General features: G+C 42.6%; 1 protein-coding gene across 1 annotated transcript in view; it reads right to left on the minus strand.

Moving 5' to 3' along the window:
- Positions 1-24,226, minus strand: part of slc2a11l (solute carrier family 2 member 11, like) — a 37,351-nt gene that overhangs the window by 12,403 nt on the left and 722 nt on the right. The window contains exons 3-7 of the mRNA XM_061907402.1: positions 18,967-19,127; positions 18,777-18,901; positions 15,566-15,695; positions 3,691-3,839; positions 3,441-3,628 (exon numbers count right to left, since the gene is read on the minus strand). Of these exons, the coding sequence (XP_061763386.1) occupies positions 3,441-3,628; positions 3,691-3,839; positions 15,566-15,695; positions 18,777-18,901; positions 18,967-19,127 (753 nt within the window). The remainder of the gene's footprint in view (positions 1-3,440; positions 3,629-3,690; positions 3,840-15,565; positions 15,696-18,776; positions 18,902-18,966; positions 19,128-24,226) is intronic.

Here is a 24,226-nt window from a genome sequence, read left to right on the forward strand (position 1 = left end):
TCATTAAGAAAATTGATGAGCCAACTGAATTGGTCAGCTTGCTGGTCGTTGTGCAAAAGAAAACAGCTGCCCTGAGAACATGCTTGAATCCAAGAGACCTAAATAAAGAGATCAGAAGAGAGCATTTTTTAAGTTACCAACCAGGGAAGAAATCATGGCACAATTTGCTGGAGACAATTGGTTTAGCAAATTAGATGCTTCATCAGGTTTCTGGCAGCTGAGGCTTGAAGAAGAGAGTACCAGACTGTGCACATTTAACACCCCGGAGGGAAGGTACAGGTTTCTTTGTCTACCATACAGCATCTTGTCAGCATCTGAAGTCTATCATAAGACCATTCACATGATTTTTGAGCACATACCCGGAGTTGAGACAATGATGGATGATATCATAATGTGGGACTCAACCCGAAAAGAACACAACGAAAGATAGGGACAAGTTCTACACAAGACGAGGGAGGGGAACCTACAATTTTACAAAGAAAAATGTGAGTTTGGAGTGAAGTCACTTACCTTTGTGGGAGATGTTGTGAGTGAAGAGGGGGTGAAGCCAGACCTGAGAAAAACTTCAGCAATCAGCAACATGGATAGGCCAACCAACAAAGATGAGGTCAGACCTTTCCTAGGGATGGTCACCTATCTCGCCAAGTTTGTCCCACAACCGTCAACACAATCCGCACCTCTCAAGAGTCTTCTTGGACAAAATAATGAATAGATCTGGTCCCCCAAGCAAGAACAATGTTTTCGTAAACTGAAAGAGACTCTTACACAGGAGCCCGTGTTAAAGTTTTGTGACCCTGAAAAGAGCACCAAGATCTTGGCAAATGCATCACAGTACGGCCTGGGAATAGTGCTACTGCAGCAACATGACGAGCAGTGGCTACCTGTCGCCTAGGCATCCAGAGCCCTGAGTCCAGGTATGCTCAAAAATGAGAAAGAACTGTTAGTGAGTTTGTATGCATGTGAACGTTTCCATCAATGTGTATATGGACAGATGTTTCAAGTGGAAACTGATCATAAACCATTGGTGTCCATCATGAACAAACCGTTAAATGACTGCCCGGTACGAATACAGCGCATGCTAATTAGACTGCAAAAATATGATGTGCACATGATACACAAACAAGGAAAATAAATGTACACAGGTGACACATTGTCTAGGGGAGTGGATAAGTGAGAACTTGCAGACAGTAAGAATAGCACTTAGATACAGGCATATGTAGACATGGTTGTGACATCTTTGCCTGTGACTGCCGACATAACACAACAAATACGGAGAGAGACTATTGCAGATGAAACTATGAAAGAACTCAAGAGCAGAGTACCAAATGGATGGCCTGACAACAAAAAGGATTGGCCCTTGAAAATACAAGATTCTTGGAATTGTAGAGCTGAGCTTGCAGTGGTGGATGACATAGTGCTAAAAGGGAGAACATTTTATTATTTCGTCCTCACTGCGCAAGCAGATGCTCGAAAAAATACACGAGAGCCACCTCGAAGAAGTTAAGGGTAAACGGAGGTCTAGAGAAGTAATGTACTGGCCGAGGATGAATTAGGATATGACAACAGCGTCATGTGGACTTTGCCAAACTTACAGGCCAAAACAACAAGTGGAGCCACAGATGACTCATCCAATGCCCCACAGACCTTACTACAAAGTAGGAACTTATCTAGGTACATGGTAGTCACGGACTATTTTTCGAACTATCCTGAAATCTGAGCGTTGCAGTCAACATTGAGCAAAGAAGTTGTCAGTTATCTAAAGACTGTTTTGGCCAGACATGGTGTTTCATGCGAACTGTTTTCCGACAATGGTCCCAAGTTTTCTAGCTGTGAGTTTGCTGCCTCTGCCAAGGAATGGGGGTTTAATCACTCCACGTGAAGTCCAACTTATCCGAAGTCCAACGGCTTGTCAGAAAGCTCAGTAAAAACAGTAAAACACGAATTGAAAAAGTCACAGGACAAAGACGACTTTCAGAAAAGTCTACTGATGTACCAAAGTCCACCTCTACAAAACGGACTGTCACCAGCCCAAATGCTGATGGGTAGGCGCATTCGCTCCAACCTACCAGTCAATGAAGACTTGCTGATACGGCCGGGAGACGTCATGCATCTCAGAGACATTTCTCCAGGCACTTGGAGACAAAAACGACAAGTGGAAGTGGAAGTTACTCCATGCTTGTATAGGATCCAGATGAAAAGTGGACTGTCTTTGAGAAGGAACCGCAAGGATCTTCAAGCACGGTTGACTGATGGGAATAATGCAGCTCGAGAAAAGGCTCCGCAGGACTCAGCTGGACCTGCAGAACTTGCTGACACCAAGCCTGACCTTGCTGACCAGGGTCTGACAGCAGTGTCTGCGTCACAAGCTGTTGAGAGACTGTCTAAGAGACGCGTTCAGCCACCTAAAAGGCTGACGGAGAGTTGTTAAGGATTCTTGGTTATTGCACGTTGCTAAAAAAAAAAGGCAACATGAGCCTTAGAAAAAAAAATGTGTTGACATGACTGTTTGTTATGATGCTTTGACATTTTTGCACTTTATTTATTTATTGAAAGAAAAATTCTATGAAGAGAAAAGTTATTCACGGTGGCAGAGGGGTTAGTGTGTCTGCCTCACAATACGAAGGTCCTGAGTAGTCAGGGTTCAATCCCGGGCTCGGGATATTTCTGTGTGGAGTTTGCTTGTCCTCCCCGTGAATGCATGGGTTCCCTTCAGGTACTCTGGCTTCCTCCCAATTCCAAAGACATGCACCTGGGGATAGGTTGATTGTCAACACTAAATTGGCCCTTTTGTGTGAATCTGAGTGTGAATGTTGGCCCTGCAATGAGATGGCGAGTTGTCCAGGGAGTACCCCGCCTTCCGCCTGATTGTAGCTGAGATAGGCACCAGCGCCCCCCGCAACCCCAAAGGGAATAAGCGGTAGAAAATGGATGGATGGATGGATGGAAAAGTTATTTGCAAATGTGGTTGGAATGCAAAGAAATGAAAAATGAAAAGCTAAAAAAAAGAAATAAAAAAATTGTTTATTGAGCTAATCATTATTTCCTTATCGGGGGAAAGATGTGACGTTAGGAGCTAGGGAATATAAGAACTCCACTACCCAGCATGCCACAGTTGTGAAGCGCATGCCCGACAGCCCTGTTGAGTGTTGTTGTACTGTATGTAGCCATGCGGGCAGCTGGAGGTTAGGATGAACACACTTTAGAGTAAACCTTTGAAAACTCAGCCAACACGCCTTGTCTGCATTTATTACAATGAGACAGACAATGCAGTGCATATCCCAAAACGGATTATTTCTTTACATATGATCCCACAACTGTGTTGGATTAAATTATTTATTTTCAACTGAAAAATTATAACAATTGAACTGAAATGAAAATGAACACTTGGATTAAAATTATTGATTATAATGACTGAATGAAAGTTTTAGCAAGTAACTTACTGCGTTGTTGCCACATAGCTGTAGCGAGCTGAAGGTTACCACGATGGTTATGAGCTGCCAGCGTATGCTTCCATCCTGCAAGAGCTCCATCACAGAGCGGCTGGTGACGTTTTGGAGGGCAGTTTTTTCCTCCAACATGTCCTCCAGCTCCCTGCTGTGGTCCTTCTTCCCCCACAGCCTGGTCACAGCTGAGAACCATGACACGTCACATGACACAGTCCTGCAAGGTGGGGAAAAGGTGTGCTCTCACCTTTCTGGCAGGCCTGCTGGTCTCCTCGCTCCAGGAGCAGGAACTTGGGCGATTCTGGCAGGAAAGGGAGGGTGAGGAGCTGAAACAAGGCTGGCAGAGCATTGAAGGCCAGCAGAAAGTGCCATTGCTCCTCAGTGCCCAGTAGCTCGCTGTAAAGACATCAGAGTGTCATAAGTCCAAACACCAAATAGTCCTGCTCATCCATCTGTGTTGCGTGCTCGATGCATTTTGGATGCGCGTGAGTTGTCACAGGACGAAGAGCAGCAAGATTGAAGGTAGGAGCTTGTTTTAATATAAAAATATAACAAAAGAACACTTGTACAAAGGGTAAAACAAAGTTGTGCCAATGCACAGAAAGCGAAATGCTAACAGTTAGCAAGAGTCGAGTTCAAAGTCCATAGAAGCGCGTGCCGAGCGCGCGGAAGCTAAGCTAAGACTTAGCAAAGTACATACAAAAGGCAATAATATGACACGCAACTGTTGCAAGAAGCAAACAAAACGTCCAGGAAGAACTAAGGTAGCAGGCGGTCTTAAATACAAAGCAATAATCAAAGACAGGTGTGCACCAGGCGCCAATACAGGTGGAACAAATGAAGTCGCCATGGTGATGAATATAAACTAGGAAGTGCTCAAACAAAAGGATCGGCATAGTCCAGAAATGATCAAAACACAAAAAAGGATCCAAACATAAACTAGAGATGTGATCCGGGTACCGGATCAAAACAATCTGGGCATAGATCGTGTCTCCTAACCCTCAAAGGTCTCATATTGGAGTGGTTTTCACCGCAGTGCCATCTCAGCCATTATCCAAAGTAACTGAATTTTATGAAAAGCCATCAAATGTATATATGTCATATATCACATACAACAATGTAATAAACGTATTTTAATCACCTACAACAATGTAATTGATGTCATACATTACATACAACAATGTAATATATATCATATATCACATACGGTAATGTAATATAAGTATTATATCACATACAGCTATGTAATACGTCATATACTGTATCACATACAACAACGTAATAGAGGGCAGCACGGAGGTGTAGGGGTTAGTGCATCTGCCTCACAATACGAAGGTCCTGAGCAGTCCTGGGTTCCGTCCCGGGCACGGGATCTTTCTGTGTGGAGTTTGTATGTTCTCCCCGTGACTGCGTGGGTTCCCTCCGGGTACTCCGGCTTCTTCCCACCTCCAAAGACATGCACCTGTGAATAAGTTGATTCATAACACTAAATTGGCCCTATTGTGAGAATGTGAGTGTGAATGTGGTCTGTCTATATGTGTTGGCCCTGCGATGAGATGGCGACTGCCTTCCGCCTAAATGCAGCTGAGATACGAAGGTCCTGAGCAGTCCTGGGTTCCGTCCCGGGCACGGGATCTTTCTATGTGGAGTTTGTATGTTCTCCCCGTAATTGCGTGGGTTCCCTCCGGGTACTCCGGCTTCTTCCCACCTCCAAAGACATGCACCTGTGAATAAGTTGATTCGTAACACTAAATTGGCCCTTTTGTGAGAATGTGAGTGTGAATGTGGTCTGTCTATATGTGTTGGCCCTGCGATGAGATGGCGACTGCCTTCCGCCTAAATGCAGCTGAGATAGGCTCCAGTGACCCCAAAAGGGACAAGCGGTAGAAAATGGATGGATGGACAACGTAATAGATGTGATTCTGTCACCGCCTGCTGCCATCTTGTGGTTTGTGTTCAGTTTGCAATTGTTAGTGCAGCAGACCTGGCTCTTATTGTTTGTCTTCTTCCTTGAGTTCCTGTGTTTCCCTGTGGGCGGAGTTGTGAGACGTGTACAGCTGTGTCCAATCTTCCCGACACTATTCAAGCAGCACCTCAATAGCTGGATGGCACTCGGCAATATCCACTCCTCGTATGAAGACCCCTATGCTCCTTGAATGTATGCTTCTTACCTTCTTGGCTATTTCCAGTGCCATCCAGTTAGGTATGTACTAAAGGTAGTTTGCACGTTTTGCAACTCCGACCCAAGTTTAGTTAGTTTTGTATATTAGCTTTTGTTCTTTTCTTCACGGTGCTCTTTGTGCGTTCTCTTTTTCGCACCGGCGCTTTTGTTATCTCTTATTTTTGGATCATTGTTGTGAGTGTTTTTCATTAAGTAATCTGTTTAACTCACAATCCATCTGCATCCTTGGGTTCCTCTGTTCCACATTCAATTGAACTGTGACAGAATTGCAGAGTCTATTATGGAACCCGCAGATGAGAATCATATTCAGCTGGCTCTCAGGGCTTATGGCCAGCTAATCATTGATCATGAACAAGCTTTGTCGAACCTGACCACACTTGTGCAGGAGATGTATACACGCCTGTTTGTCCCTCACCCGGTCCCAGGCTCAGAGGCTACTCAACCTGCAGCTTCTTCTTACCCCGTGGCCTCGACGTCGGGTTTTACTCCCCGGGAGCCCAGCATACCACATCCGCCCAGGTCTGAGGGGGACTTTGGACAATGCAGACTTTTTTTTATATCAATGCAACCTCACAAATACAACAGACTCCGCCCGTGTGGCATATATACTTAGTTTAGTCAACTTTCACCTACATATGCTCTTCCAGTGATTCAGAGGATTTCAGATAGACTTTCTTTTTGGACTAAAACAGACACAAAATATGGTATAAAAGGTCAGAAATTCCACTTTACCATCTCCAGGGGGTTTTCTGCCATTCTCACAATAGTAGACAGATTCTCTAAATTCACACACTTTGTCCCCCTTCGCAGACTTCCCTCCTCCCTGGAAACCGCCAAGCTTCCAGTCACCCATGTGGTCCGACTTCACGGGATCTCCATGGATGTGGTGTCAGACAGAGGTCCTCAATTTTCATCTGCTACATGGAGATCCTTCTGCAACTTGTTAGGGAAAGAGGGTTATCAGAAATAGCCAACCAGGACTTAGGGGCGGCCGTGAGATGTGTTTGTCAACAGCATCCATTACTGTGGTGCCATGGGTGGAGTATGCCCGTAACACCCTCATCTGTTCATCTGCTGGTCTGTCCATTTCATGTGGTACATGGTCTTCACCCTCCATCTTCTCCTCTCAGGAAGTCGAGTACACTGTTCCCTTTGTGACTGCCTTCCTGCGCTCTGTGCACCGTGTGTGTCGTGATACCCGTGCTGCTTTGTCTCGCACGGCCAGTCAAAACCAGATAATGGCAAATCGTCATCGCAGACCAGCTCCCGACTACAAACCCAGCCAGAAGGTTTGGCTATCATCAAAAGACATTACGCTGCCAGGAGAGTCTCAGAAACTGGCACCTAGATTCATCAGACCATACAAGGTGAAGCAGATGATCACTCCCGTCACAGCTCGACTCCAGGTATCCAAGTCTTTCAAGTCTTATCCGGTCTACCATGTCTCCCGCGTGAAGCCCGTTGAGTCAAGCGACCTTAACCCTCCACCAGTGTCTCCCCCAGCTCCTCAGCAGGTTGCGGGTCATCCAGCCTCTACTGTCAACACCATTCTGGACGCCAGGAAGTGGGGCATGGGGGTGAAATTTCTGATCGACTGGAAGCCAGAGGATCGTTCTTGGATTTCACGTTCCCTTATTATTGATAAATCACTAATTTCTAATTTTTATCATAGATTTCCCGGAAAACCAGGAGGTCCGCCAGGTGGCGTCCGTTGATTTGGTACGGGGGGGGTGGGGGTAGGGGGGGGGGATACTGTCACCGCCTGCTGCCATTTTGTGGTTTGTGTTCAGTTTGCAATTGTTGGTGCAGCAGACCTGGCTCTTATTGTTTGTCTTCTTCCTAGAGTTCCTGTCTTTCCCTGTGGACGGAGTTGTGAAACATACACAGCTGTGTCGAATCTTCCCGACACTATTCAATTCAAGCAGCACCTCAATAGCTGGATGGCACTCGGCAATTCCACTCCTCGTATGAAGACCCCTATTCTCCTTGAATGTATGCTTCTTACCTTCTTGGCTATTTCCAGTGCCATCCAGTTTGGTATGTGCTAATGGTAGTTTGCACGTCTTACAACTCCGACCCAAGTTTAGTTAGTTTTGTATATTAACTTTTGTTCTTTTCTTCACGGTGCTCTTTGTGTGTTCTCTTTTTCGCACCGGCGCCTTTTGTTATCTCCTATTTTTGGATTATTGTTGTGAGTGCTTTTCATTAAGTAAAGTACTGTTTAACTCACAATCCATCTGCATCCTTGGGTTCCTCTATTCCACATTTGATTGAACTGGGACACATTCATCACATACGACAACGTAAAAGATGTAATATATGACATACAACAATGTAATAGACATCATTTATCACATACAACAATTTAATAGATGTCATATATCACATACAACAATGAAATATATGTCATATATCAAATACAACAATGTAATACATGTCACATATCATATACAACAATATAATTGATGTCATATATCACATACAAGAATGTAATAGATGTCATGTATCACATACAAAAATGTAATTGATGTCATATATCACATACAACATTGTAATAGATGTTATATATCACATACAACAATGTAACAGATGTCATATATAACATACACCAATGTAGTAAATATCATATATCACATACAGCAATGTAATATATATCATATATCACACACAACAATAAAATGCATGTCATATATCACATACAACAATGACATATAAAACAACATAATTGATGTCATACATCACATACAACAATGTAATAGATGTCATATATCAAATACACCAATGAAATAGATGCCGTATATCACATACAACAATGTAATACATGTCACCCTTAGGTACAGCCTCTTCACCGCGAGCAGACATGTTTTCACCAGCGCTCACCATCCGATACTTCTCACGGTTATTTACATCCTTAAACACACTGCTGGGAACGTCTGACAGAGTCTCCTGTCAAAGAGAGTTTCAATTCCCACCAACGGAAGAACTTTGAACATGTCACGAGGGAGGTGCTGGACATTAAGTCCGAGTGGACCATGTTCCGCACCTCTATTGTCGAGGCGGCCGATTGGGCATGTGGCTGCAAGGTAGTTGGTGCCTGTCGTGGCGGTAATCCTAGAACCCGTTGGTGGACACCTGCGGTGAGGGATGCCGTCAAGCTGAAGAAGGAGTCCTATCGGGTTCTTTTAGCTCATACGACTCCGGAGGAACTGGACAAGTACCGACAGGCCAAGCGGTGTGCAGCTTCAGCGGTCGCGGAGGCAAAAACTCGGACATGGGAGGAGTTTGGGGAAGCCATGGAAAACGATTTCCGGATGGCTTCGAAGCGATTCTGGACCACCATCCTCCGCCTCAGGAAGGGGAAGCAGTGCAATGTCAACACCGTGTATGGTGCGGATGGTGTTCTGCTAACCTCAACTGCGAATGTTGTGGATCGGTGGATGAAATGCTTCGAAGACCTCCTCAATCCCATCAACACGTCTTCCAATGAGAAAGCAGTGCCTGGGGAATCTGTGGTGGGCTCTCCTATTTCTGGGGCTGAGGTTGCCGAGGTAGTTAAAAGCTCCTCGGTGGCAAGACCCAGGGAATAGATGATATCCGCCCGGAGTTCCTTAAGGCTCTCGATGCTGTGGGGCTGTCTTGGTTGACAAGACTCTGCAGCATCGCGTGGACATCGGGGGCGGTACCTCTGGATTGGCAGACCGGGGTGGTGGTTCCTCTCTTTAAGAAGGGTAACTAGAGGGTGTGTTCCCACTATCGTGGGATCACACTCCTCAGCCTTCCCGGTAAGGTTTATTCAGGTGTACTGGAGAGGAGGCTAAGCCGGATAGTCGAACCTCGGATTCAGGAGGAACAGTGTGGTTTTTGTCCTGGTCGTGGAACTGTGGACCAGCTCTATACTCTCGGCAGGGTCTTTGAGGGTGCATGGGAGTTTGCCCAACCAGTCTACATGTGGTTTGTGGACTTGGAAAAGGCATTCGACCGTATCCCTCAGGAAGTCCTGTGGGGAGTGCTCAGAGAGTATGGGGTATCGGACTGGCTGATTGTGGTGGTTTGCTCCCTGTACGATAGTGTCAGAGCTTGGTACGCATTGCTGGCAGTAAGTCGGACACGTTGATCTCCGCCAAGACTCTCCTTTGTCACCGATTCTGTTTATAACTTTTATGGACGGAATTTCTAGGCGCAGTCAAGGCATTGAGGGGATCCGATTTGGTGGCCGCAGGATTAGGTCTATTTTTTTGCAGATGATGTGGTCCTGATGGCTTAATCTGGACATGATCTTCAGCTCTCACTGGATTGGTTCGCAGCCGAGTGTGAAGTGAGCGGGATGAGAATCAGCACCTGCAATTCCAAGTCCATAGTTCTCACCCGTAAAAGGGTGGAGTGCCATCTCCGGGTTGGGGAGGAGACCCTGCTCCAATCAGAGTAGTTCAAGTACCTAGGAGTCTTGTTCACGAGTGAGGGAAGAGTGGATCGTGAGATTGACAGGCAGATCGGTGCGGCGTCTTCAGTAATGCGGGCGCTGTATCGATCCGTTGTGGTGAAGAAGGAGCTGAGCCGGAAGGCAAAGCTCTCAATTTACTGGTCGATCTACGTTCCCATCCTCACCTGTGGTCATGAGCTTTGGGTTATGACCGAAAGGACAAGATCACGGGTACAAGCGGCCGAAATGAGTTTCCTCCACCGGGTGGCGGGGCTCTCCCTCAGAGATAGGGTGAGAAGCTCTGCCATCGAGAGGAGCCAGAAGAAGTGGTTCGTGCATCTGGTGAGGATGCCACCCGAACGCCTCCCTCGGGAGGTGTTTAGGGCATGTCCAACTGGTAGGAAGCCCCAGGGAAGACCCAGGACACGTTGGGAAGACTATGTCTCCCGGCTGGCCTGGGAATGCCTAGGGATCCCCCGGGAAGAGCTGGACGAAGTGGCTGGAGAGAGGAAAATCTGGGCTTCCCTGCTTAGGCTGCTGCCCCCGCGACCCGACCTCGGATGAGTGGATGAAGATGGATCGATGGAATAAACACACTTAGTAACTTGAGAAATGTGAAAGAAAACGAGTCAAAACAAGTAGGTGAAGCTATGGAAAACTTCCCTAACTTCTACATTCATTCTACAACGACGGACTTACAAAAACATCTTGTGCACAAAGGGAGAGCACGAAGAAGCGGATGGTGAGTCGAATGGATGTTCGAATTGTTATCTCAATCGGCCAGCTACTTTCGGGAGACATACATCGATGTCCAGGCCCAGGTTCGTTGGTAAATCCGTTTTCAACAGAATCGAATCCAGCGGACTGGGCATAGATTAGGATAGCTAATGCTAACAAGGATGCTAGCGCCGGAGCAGTGGAAGTGATCCCACTGCATAACAAAGGAGTACCCTAGCACCAAAAGTGGATGAACGCGCGGGACCAGAACGACCGGCAAAATAACGTCACAGCACCCGGTACCGAGACACCATCGTCACCATTGTCATTGAACAACCCAAGGACGCTGCGCCGAGGGTCACCCAGAACACCAGCTGCTTCTCACAACAGGCTGCAGGCTAAGGAAACAAGAACCGATGGACACCGTCGTCATGGAGACTCCCCACAACAACAATGGCCTCGCCGGCTGCGACGAGCCACTACAGCGACAACAACAACGACACGAACAATGGCGCAACAGACAATAATAACAACCGTTGGAAAAGAAACATTGTTGTCACAAGACATGGAAAATATTTTCTCTGCCAGAGGAGTGTATATAATCCACATGAATGTAAGCAGTCTTTTCCGTAACATTGACAAACTCAAACTGATCTTTGGAAATGGTAAGGTGGGAATTTTGTCCTTTTCCGAGACCAGACTTGATAGCTCTGTTGAGGACTCTGAGATAGAAATTGTGAAACAATAGTCAGAAGGGACAGAATTTTACATGGGGAAGGGGTTTGTACGGATGTTAGATCTGATATCTGTTTTAATGTACAGGATGGTTTGGAGCAAAGTGATATAGAGGCTGTGTGGCTCAATATAATTTTCCGCAAAACCAAACCACTGTTAATTGGCTCTCTGTACAGTCCCCCAAACGCAAAACAAATTTTATGAACAGCTAAACGAGGGATCAGCTGATTTAGGCAATTCTCAAGTGATACTGATCGGTGATTTGAACACCAACATCCTGAAAAAAGATACTCCTATCTACAAATCCTTCAGTAATTAATGTAAGCTACATAGCCTGAAACAGCTGATCACTCAATTCACAAGAGTGTGCCCTGCTGCTCAAACCGTCATTGATTTAATTTTTAAATCAGACCGGACCAAGATCTCCAGAAGCAGTATAATCAAGTGCGAAATAAGTGATCATTTCATCATTTTCTGCACACGTAAAATTAAAAAATCTATATCAAATTGTCACAACACAATTCAGATCAGTGAAAAAGTACACCAGCGAAGCTCTAAAAGCAGCCCTGGAGAGGCTGGACTGGTCAAATGTACTAAATTGCTCATCGGTTGAAAAAGCATGGGCATCTTCAAATCCAACTTCCTGCATGTATCTGACCAGCTAGCACCCTATCTGACCAGCTAGCACCCATGAAAGCTTCCAGGGTAAAATCCAGAACTGAACCCTTGATCAATGCAGACATAATTGAAGCCATAAAACTTAGAAATGAAAAACACATTAACTTCACTAAAAACAGGACTGAACAGCTCCTTAAATAATGCAAAAAGCTAAGAAATAAATTTACTAACATGATCAGGAAGGCCAAATTCAGTTACTTCAACAAAAAATAGCGGAAAATAAAAATAACCCGCAAAAACTCTGGAAGATGCTGAAGCAATTGGACCAAAACAATAACCACCAACCTCGATTTGAAAATAAACGGTTCACTAATCACAGGCAAACTGAATGTCGCAAATTGCTTTAACAGATTTTAAACAGCTCACTAATCAAAGACAAGCTGAATGTGGCATATTGCTTTAACCGATTTTATTCAACCATCGCTTCCACGTTGGTAAACAAATTGCCCTCACATTCAGGCCTCTACGGTGAACAGCACATCCAAGACTTTTACAAAAACAAAGGGGTATGCAAAAATGACTTCAAGTTTGTCAAAGTTAAAACTTATGATGTGCTAAAGAAACTCAGCTTGCTGCAGCCAAACAAAGCCACAAGACACCATATTTCCCACCATATTACTCAGAGACGCGGCTGTCACGATTGCCCCAATGGTTGCTCAGATCACGAACTTGTCTATCGATGAATGTCATGTTCCAAAATAATTCAAAGCTTGAGAGAATATCACCTCTATATAAAAAAGTAAACAAATTAGACCCCGGCAACAACCACCCTGTTTCCATCCTGTGCTCCATCTCAAAGGTTATAGAGAAGTTAATAAATGAGAAAATAGATATCGCGAGCCCCTATTTGAATTTCAATCAGGATTCAGAAAATCACATTCCACCAATACATGCCTACTGTACCTGACTGACTACATCAGGCGATAGACAGACCTGTGCAAGTACTGTGGAATGGTTATGCTGGACTTTCAAAAGGCATTCGACACAGTTAACCACTCAATACTGTTAAACAAGTTGAGGGCAATCGGTTTTGACAGCGTAGCCACAAACTGGATGAAATCTTACCTTGAGGATAGAAAACAAGTGGTTGTGGTGAACTGGCCTCTCCACTCAAGGTGAGCTGTGGTGTCCCACAGGGAAGCATTCAGGGACCATTGTTATTCTTGATTTACATTATCGACATGAAATCAGCATGTAACAGCAATTTGTTGACGATTCTGACCTCGGACAGGGTCAAATTGAAGGTTGAAAGTGCACTCAGCACCGAACTAAGTCATCTCGTTCTCTGGCTTTCCGTTAACAAACTGTCACTACACCTGGGTAAAACAGAGTTCATCCTATTTGGGTCCAAGCACAACCTAGGTAAATCCCCAAGCTTTACGATTAAAGCAGGTGATACCATAATCACCAGCAAAGACAAGGTAATTTACCGAGGTTGTACATTGGACAAGACTCTCTCGGGTGAAAAAATGGCATTAAAAGCAATCACCAAGATCAATAATAAAACTAGATTTTTGGGCAGGATTTCTGCGTTTATCAACGGGGACACCCTTAAGACCATTGCCGGTGCCCTCATACAGTGTCATTTTGACTACACCTGCACTTCATGGTTCACCAGTAACCCCAAGCCACTAAAAACAAAACTGCAAACTTCCCAAAACAAGCTGGTGAGACTCCTGCTCAACCTCCCGTACAGGACTCACCTAACTCAAGCCCACTTTACCAAATTGGGATGGCTTAGAGTTGAGGAAAGAGTACAACAAATTGCAATGTGCCTGGCATTTAAAATACTCACATAAACTGTCCCTAAGTACCTGTCGAACTATTTCATTAGAGTAAGTGATGCTCTCAGGTACTACACGAGAGGGAGTCCCTAAGTCCTTGTTCCCCCCAAATTCAAGACTCTCATGGGAAAAAATGCATTCTACTATTTTGTCACCATGAATTGATTCACGTGGACTCCGACTTAAACAAGTTGAAAAACTTATTCGGGTGTTACCATTCAGTGGTCAATTGTACGGAATATGTACTGTACTGTGCAATCTACTAATAAAAGTTTCAATCAATCAAAAAAACAACAACACAAGGCATGCTAGCAACGACTGGGCTATGAAAGACTGACCATGCCTCCTCTTTTCACGGGATATGTCCTCTTTACTGCGCTGCCCAGGTGGAGTTTCTTAAATGCTTCGAATGTCCGGCATTTTAATTTAGTGTTGCGTGTTTTCAATGTACAGTCAGGGTTAAGAAGGGGTTAAAAACAAAAAAACAAAAGTGGTGCACGCAACAACATTCGTGAGGGAGGGGCAGAGACAGAGAGAGCGAGAGAGGTATGATATATGCGCATGCGTCGCCAGGCTCTGCTTTTTACCCATAGATTTATCAGATTTTATTTTTCATTATCTATAGCAGGGGTATCAAAAGTGTGCCCCGGAGGCTATTTGCGGCCCACAGATAATGTTTTCAAGGCCCACGGCACATTCTAAAAATACTATTAAAATAAACAAAAACATAAACAAAAGTGAAATAAAAAAGCTTAAAGGCTAAATGTAATTTAGAAAAGTTGCAACGTTGACTAATAAAACAAAGCTGTTTTTTTTTCTTTCAAACTGTCATTGCTCAAAACATAATATTCAATCAAAATGAATGTTATTATGAATTATTGACCTATCCAAGTTTACGATTACTTCACATCAAATATTCCACTAAGAAAAATATTTTTGGTGGAAGATTTAGCATATTTGTTAAATAAATAATCAAAAAATGTATATTTTGTTGTTTTCTTACTGTACTGAAAATGAACCAAACCGTGACCTCTGTACCAAGGTACGTACCGAACCGAAATTTTAGTGTACCGTTACACCCCTATATATCACATACAACAATGCAATACATGTCATATTTTACATACAACGATGTAATAAATGTCATATATCACATATAAAATTACATGTCATATATCACAACGATGTAATAGATGTCATATATTTAAGTTAAGTTAAAGTTAAAGTACCAATGATTGTCTCACACACACACACACTAGCTGTGGTGAAATGTGTCCTCTGCATTTGACCCATCCCCTTGTTCACCCCCTGGGAGGTGAGGGGACATGCAGTACAAAATTAATAGATGGATGGCTGTTAAATTATTTATTTTCTCTTATTTTACAAAGCTATCCTCCATCAAAGGGTGGGTGTGTATGACACAAGTCCATCTAGTTGGAGGCAGGTCAGGCTGGTGTCATGACATCATGGAAAGCCAATGCTTTAATGAACCAACCATTGGAACGCATCTTCTCTCGAAAGTAGAGTTGACAAGTGAGGGAGATGATTGGTTGTTTGATAGTTTGGTGCTCATTAACAGACTCTAACGTAGTTCACTTCTGCTCACCTGATCCCCAGCAGCTGACCAGTGAACTTTCCTGCAGCGACGAAGGTGGCGATGGTGACGCCTACCATCCCTCTCAACATCTTCGGGGCGCATTCAACAAGGTACACGGATTGAGTTGAGAGACTGACACCTGCATGGGCGTCAATGGTGACTGAACATTTTATGTATTTTCAATTTTGCACTGTTCAAAGTCTGTCACATAAACAATTTTGTTTGACTAATTTTCTCAATCTTTAGCCACACATCCTCCTTGCACAAATGTACGTTAAAAGACATTTTGAATTAAAGATGTAGTGAACGATTGGCCAATATTCATGAAGTACATAACAACCCATGAAGATTAATGCCTTTCAATGCCAATCACAAAAGCCTAACTCCTCTGGCTGATAGTTTATTTATTTCTGGTCCCCTGGATGAAGGAGCCAAAGTTAATACCACTAAATTAATAACAAAAAGTATTATTATCACTGTAGCTGAGGTTAAACATGTTACACACCGAGTAAGAACAAGCAGAAGGACTAGTCGGTCTAGCCACTAAGCTAGCTTGAAACAAGATCAAAAAGAAGTACTTAATAAAATGTAGATGGAAGCATGTTGCAGAACAAAGTAAGCAGTTTTTTTTAACAGATAATGAACAAATACATTAATTAGAGTTAGAGAGGATGGTATGACAACAACTGTTGCTGTGTACACGTAGGATCCATCCACATATTGGTAGTGTTGATACCAGTGACAGGCCGTGCGTTTCCCACCAAGGCCTAAATACTATACAGGAACACATTTACGCTCTACTGCACATTGAACCACCTCAACAGTGTACAAAACGGGTTATTTTCTGGCACATTTAAAAACCAATTAAAACACAACAGCAATTAAAACATATCATATGTGGTACTGTCAAAATTAAAGTTGCAAAAAACATATTAAAAGTGAAAACTCACAATTTGTAGAACCCATTCGATGCCATAAAAGTCAGTGGTACCCCTAGTATTTGGCTTCTGCAAGTGGAAGTGGGGGGCATTTCCCCATTTCATCACCAGAACAGCTGAGTTAGCTTCCGGGGTTGGCCGACATCGTCTCAAAAGATGTAATTTTTCTTTAAAGACCTACTGAAACCCACTACTACCCACCACGCAGTCTGATAGTTTATACATCAATGATGAAATATTAACATTGAAACACATGCCAATACGGCTTTTTTAGTTTACTAAATTACAATTTTAAATTTCCCGGGAGTTTCGTCTTGGAAACGTCGTGTAATGATGACGTGTGCGCAGGACGTCATGGGTTTTTAGGAAGTATGAGCGCTACACACACACACAGGTAAAAGTCGTCTGCTTTAACGGCATAATTACACAGTATTTCAGAGGTCTGTGTTGCTGAATCTTTTGCAATTTGTTCAATTAATATTGGAGAAGTCACAGTAGAAAGATGGAGTTGGGAAGCTTTAGCCTTTAGCCACACAAACACACGGTGATTCCTTGTTTAAAATTCCCGGAGCTGAAACTTTACTATGGATCAGAGCGCGGTCAAGCAGACATGGATCCTACCGAATGTCAACCAGCAGGTTTCGGTGAGAAAATTGTGGTTAAAAAGTCGCCACTTACCAGATATCAGCTGAGCTTGTGTCGTCCATACAGCTGGCGTCGACACCCGTGACACAATGGCGTCAAGACACCCGTGGAGACACCCTTCCGACTATCAGGTAATATTAAACTCACTAAAACACTAGCAACACAATAGAAAGATAAGGGATTTCCCAGAATTATCCTAGTAAATGTGTTTAAAAACATCGGAATACCTCCCAATGCTATCGCGTTTTTTTTTTTTTCTTCTAGTCCGTCGCTATCAATATCCTCAAACACAAATCTTTCATCCTCGCTCAAATTAATGGGGAAATTGTCGTTTTCTCGGTCCGAGGCTCCCATTAAAATCAATGTGAATATGTGAGGAGCCCCCACACTCGCGACGTCATTGTCTGCGACTTCCGGTAAAGGCGAGGCTTTTTCAGGAAGTACCAAAAGTGGCGAACTTTATCGTTGATTTTCTCTACTAAATCCTTTCAGCAAAAATATGGCAATATCGCGAAATGATCAAGTATGACACATAGAATGGACCTGCTATTCCCGTTTGAATAAGAAAATCTAATTTCAGTAGGCCTTTAAATATCCTTCTTGAAAATGACCTCGCAAATATATATCTGCCACCTAATCTCCTTCTCCTTGTCTTTCCTTCTGGCTTCAATGCAACACTTCCTGCTTTCTGCTAAATTGAAACTTGTGAATGCATACTCACTTTGGAATGACAGGGGATTATCCAATCACAGTCTAATTAACATCAAACTACTTAGATAGGCTACTGTCAACAACTTGTGATCTGATTGGCCATTGCAACTGTCTATCAACTCTATGTGTTCTCAAATTGATCCGCTAACGGTCCCTGTGAGTATTTAATCACAGGCCTTACTGACAATAACTGGTGATCTGATTGGGTATCGCAATTGTCTATCGACTCTATGTCCCCGTTTACTTACAGTGCACAGACGCTCACATTGTCGATTCTGAAGGCCTGGGGCAGATTTCGTACAGCATGGCAACATAAGCCAGCTGAATTCTGATTGGATACAAACTGGAACCTAAAAACATTACCACTCAAACAACCATAATATGACGTGAAAAGAATATGAATACTTTTAGATATTTAGAGAAAGTACATTTTAAAATAATTTTATATTTAATTATGATCATGATTTCTGGTTATGTTATGCCAGCAGAGAAGGCCTTGCTGGTCCTGACGGCCCACCACTGGTTGATACCAAGAGTAGTAGAAGTATATGAACGATACCAGAGTTTTTATAATAAAAATTCATATTTTCACAAGTTCTGGAAAAAAACAGGAGGACTTTGAGGTTGTAAAGCTAAGGATTTGAAATACTAATAGGCTGTAAGTTCTTACTTTTGCTCAGTTATTGTGTAATATTGACTTTTTCAAAATCAAATAATTGTATAAAATAAAATAAATGGATGTATAAATATTGTGTTGATATTGTTTCAGTGTCAATAGCACAACCCATAAACACATTAAAATAACCCTTAATTAATACAAGTGACAGTTTCTGCTGCATGAATTTGGAAAATATTGAAGCAAATGATTACATGCACAATTCCACACACACTCCTGTGTACCTATTGTTGTGGCCGTTTGGTCTTACCCGAATTGATGCCGTACAGAAACCTGGCGACCATGATCATCTCAAAGGACACGGCTGCTCGGCTGCAGAGCATAAGCACAGCTCCCATTATCGCCAGCAGGTTGTTGAGCAGAAGACATGTTCTTCTGAGCACACAGAGATCATGCTCGGCATCTTGGCAAACAAGACTTGGTGTGTCCGCACCACTCACCTGCCGTACTTGGAGAAGATTGGAGGCGCCAAGAGCGTGCCCAGCAACCCGCCCACGCAAAAAAGGGAGACAATGAAGGACCAGATGAGGGAGATGTGCCATGGTGTCAGTCTGACTTCATATCTTTCTAGGCACGTTTGGTTTAGCAGCTCCTTGATGTACTGGAATCAACACAGTCATATTACAATCATATCACAATCCCCTTAGAATCATCACAATCATATTACAATCACATTACAATTACCACAATCATATTACAATCAATCAATCAATGTTTATTTATATAGCCCCAAATAACAAATGTCTCAAAGGACTGCACAAATCATTACGACTACAACATCCTTGGAAGAACCCACAAAAGGGCAAGGAAAACTCACACCCAGTGGGCAGGGAGAATTCACATCCAGTGGGACGCCAGTGACAATGCTGACTATGAGAAACCTTGGAGAGGACCTCAATGTGGGCACGCCCCCCCCCCTCTAGGGGACCGAAAGCAATGGATGTCGAGCGGGCCTAACATGATACTGTGAAAGTTCAATCCATAGTGGCTCCAACACAGCCCCGAAGGTTCAGTTCAAAGCGGATCCAAGACAGCAGCGAGAGTCCCGTCCACAGGAAACCATCCCAAGCGGAGGCGGATCAGCAGCGTAGAGATGTCCCCAACCGATACACAGGTGAGCGGTCCATCCTGGGTCCCGACGAGCGGTCCATCCTGGGTCTCGACTCTGGACAGCCAGTACTTCATCCATGGTCATCGGACCGGACCCCCTCCCTTGGGACATAGGAGAAAAAAGAAAAGAAGCGGCAGATCAACTGGTCTAAAAAAGAGGTCTATTTAAAGGCTAGAGTATACAAATGAGTTTTAAGGTGAGACTTAAATGCTTCTACTGAGGTAGCATCTCAAACTGTTACCGGGAGGGCATTCCAGAGTACTGGAGACCGAACGGAAAACGCTCTATAGCCCGTAGACTTTTTTTGGGCTCCAGGAATCACTAATAAGCCGAAGTCTTTTGAACGCAGATTTCTTGCCGGGACATATGGTACAATACAATCGGCAAGATAGGATGGAGCTAGACCGTGTAGTATTTTATACGTAATTAGTAAAACCTTAAAGTCACATCTTAAGTGCACAGGAAGCTAGTGCAGGTGAGCCAGTACAGGCGTAATATGATCAAACTTTCTTGTTCTTGTCAAAAGTCTAGCAGCCGCATTTTGTACCAACTGTAATCTTTTAATGCTAGACATGGGGAGACCCAAAAATAATATGTTACAGTAATCGAGACGAGATGTAACAAACGCATGGATAATGATCTCGGCGTCTTTAGTGGACAGAATGGAGCGAATTTTAGCGATATTACGGAGATGAAAGAAGTCCATTTTAGTAACACTTTTAATGTGTGACTCAAAGGAGAGAGTTGGGTCGAAGATAATACCCAGATTTTTTACAGAGTCACCTTGTTTTATTATTTGGTTGTCAAATGTTAAAGTTGTATTATTAAATAGAGGTCGGTGTCTAGCAGGACCGATAATCAGCATTTCCGTTTTTTTGGCGTTAAGTTGCAAAAAATTAGCGGACATCCATTGTTTAATTTCATTAAGACACGCTTCCAACTGACTACAGTCCGGCGTGTTAGTCAGCTTTAGCGGCATGTAGAGTTGGGTGTCATCAGCATAGCAGTGAAAGCTAATACCGTATTTGCGTGTGACGTCACCCAGCGGCAGCATGTAGATGCTGAAGAGTACAGGGCCAAGGACCGAACCCTGGGGAACTCCACACGTTACCGTAATGTAGTCCGAGGTCACATTGTTATGGGAGACGCACTGCACCCTGTCAGTAAGATAAGAGTTAAACCAAGACAGGGCTAAGTCTGACATACCAATTCGTGTTTTGATATGCTCTAATAAAATATTATGATCGACGGTATCGAAAGCAGCGCTAAGATCGAGGAGCAGCAACATAGATGACGCATCAGAATCCATCGTTAGCAATAGATCATTAGTCAATTTTGCGAGGGCTGTCTCCGTGGAGTGATTTGCCCTGAAACCGGATTGAAAGGTTTCACACAGATTGTTAAACGCTAAGTGTTCATTTAGCTGCTCTGCAACAATTTTTTCGAGGATTTTCGAAATAAAGGGAAGGTGAGACACCGGTCGGTAGTTTACCATGAGGTCAGGATCGAGGTTAGGTCTTTTAAGGAGAGGATGAATAACCGCTTTTTTGAATGCTAGGGGAACAGTGCCCGAGGAAAGGGATACGTTTATAATATTTAGCACTGATGGACCTAATAATACAAAAAGCTCCTTGATAAGTTTCCCAGGAAGTGGGTCAAGTAAACATGTTGTTTGTTTTATTCCATTTACACGTTGTAACAATTCTTCTAATGTTATTTCATCAAAACGAGACAAACTATTTTGGATATTTGCAGTATCCGCCGTATATACAGTCGTATCTGTGTTACTATAACCCAGTTGTAGCTGGGACGCATTGTCTTTAATCTCCTTTCATATCACAATCCCATTACAATCATATCACAATTACATTTCAAAATGCAAAACGAGTGGAGTTGGCACGTTGTATAAATATAGAATAAAAACCGAATACAATGATTTGCAAATCGTTATTACCTTCGTTCATTTGAATAGAATGCACAATACTTAACGTTCAAACTGGTAAACTCTGTTATTTTTTGCAAATATTAGCTCATTTGAAATTTGATGCCTGCAACATGTTTCAAAAAAGCTGGCACAAGTGGCAAAAAAGACAGAGAAATTTTAGGGATGCTCATCAAACACTTATTTGGAAAATCCCACAGGTGAACAGGCTAATTGGGAATAAGTGGGAGCCATGATAGGGTATAAAAGCATCTTCCATGAGGCTCACCACTTTGTGGACAAATGCTTAAGCAAATTGTTGAAAAGTTTAAGCTTTAACAAGCTATTACACAAGGAATTTAGAGATTTCACGATCTACGGTCTGTAATCTCATTAAAAACTTCACAGAATCTGGAGAAATTACTGCACATAAGAAGCAATGCCCATGACCTTTGTTCCCTCAGACGGTACTGCATCAAAATGCTACATCAGTGTGCAGAGGATATCACCACATGGGCTCAGCAACACTTTAGAAAAACACTGTCAGTAACTACAGTTTGTCACTATAGGATGACAGGGGATGCAAAACAATAACAGTGCAATACGTTTTCATAACATGGTCACTACTGCCTACTTTCTCTTGTTGTATTCCTTTTTTACTGTTATATTTTTATTCCCAGTGTTGCTTTTTATTTTTTATTCTTATTGTAATATTTCTCTATTTTGTTTCCATTTAAAACCCCATTATTTACTTTTTACTTTTTTAAAATTGATCTCAACTCCGTACACTGCTGGTGGAATTTTAATTTTGCTGAAAGAACTCTCCTGAAGGAATCCATAAAGTACTATCTATCTATCTATCTATCTATCTATATCTGTAAGTCCAAGTTAAAACTGTATTATGCCAAGTGAAACCCATTTATCAACAACACCCAGAAATGCCGCCAGCTTTGCTGGGCCTGAGCTCATCTAAGATGGACTGATGCAAAGTGTAAAAGTGTTCTGTGGTCTGACGAGTCCACATTTCAAATTGTTTTGGAAACTGTGGGCGTCGTGTCCTCCGGACCAAAGAGGAAAAGAACCATCCGGACTGTTGTAGGTGCAAAGTTCAAAAGTTATCATCTGTGAGGGCATGGGGGTGAATTAGCGCCAAAGGCATAGGTAACGTACACTTCTGTGAAGGCACCATTAATGCTGAAAGGTACATACTTGTTTTGGAGCAATATATGTTGCTATCCACGTCCCTGTTTATTTCAGCAAGATAATGCAGAAACACATTGTGCGTGTGTTACAACAGCGTGGCTTCGTAGTAAAATAGTGTGGCTACTAGACTGGCCTGCCAGTAATACAGACCTGTCTCCCATAGAAAATGTGTGGCGCATTACAATGCGTCAAATACAACAACGGAGACCCTGGGCTGTTGAACAACTTAAGCTGTATCAAGCAAGTTTGGGAAATAATTCCACCTGACGAGCTTCAAAACTTGGTCTCTTCAGTTCCCAAAGTGTTGTTAAAAGGAAAGGAAATCATCGCAATCATATTATAATCATATCAAAATCATATTACAATCACATCACTATCATATTACAATCACATCAGAATCAAATTACAATCATACCCCAATCATGTTACATTTATATCACAATGGAATTACAATAATATCCCAATCATATTCCAATCATATCACAATCACATTACAATCATATTACATTAATATCACTTTCATATCACAATTATACAACAATTGTTTCACAATTAGATCACAATCAGATCACAATACCATCACAATCTCACTACATTTGTATCACAATCATATTACATTCATACCACAATCACATTACAATCACATTACATCTATATCACAATCAGATTACAATCATATCACAATCACATTACAATCACATTACAATCACATTACAATCACATTACAATCATTTCACAATCATATCACATTCATATCATTATCACTTCATAAGTCACATTACACTCATATCACATTTATATCACACTCACGTTACACTCACATTCCAATCATCCATCCATCCATTTCTACCGCTTATTCCCTTGTGGGGTCGCGGGGGGCGCTGGCGCCTATCTCAGCTACAATCGGGCGGAAGGCGCGGTACACCCTGGACAAGTCGCCACCTCATCACAGGGCCATTCCAATCATGTCATATTCAATTCACAATCACATTCAAATCATATCACAATCACATTACAATCATATCACATTCGTATCACAAAAATATTATAATCATATCACAATCACATCATATTCATATCATGTTCATATGACAATCATATCACAATCACATTACGAGCATATCACATTCATATCACAATCATATCACAATCATATCACAATCACATCACAACCACAGTACGAGCATATCACAATCACATCACAATCATGTCACATTCATGTCACAATCACATTATAATCATATCACACTCATGTCACATTCAAATCACAATCATATCACATCACATTACACTAATATCACAATCACATTACATTCATATCACAATCACATTACAATCATATCACATTCATATCAAAATCACATTATAATAAAATGACATGTATATCTTAATCATATCACAATCACAATACAATCATGTCATATTCATATCAAAATCATATCACAATAACATCACAATCACATTA

This window comes from Nerophis ophidion, linkage group LG08, assembly GCF_033978795.1.
Source record: "Nerophis ophidion isolate RoL-2023_Sa linkage group LG08, RoL_Noph_v1.0, whole genome shotgun sequence".
NCBI lineage: Eukaryota > Metazoa > Chordata > Actinopteri > Syngnathiformes > Syngnathidae > Nerophis > Nerophis ophidion.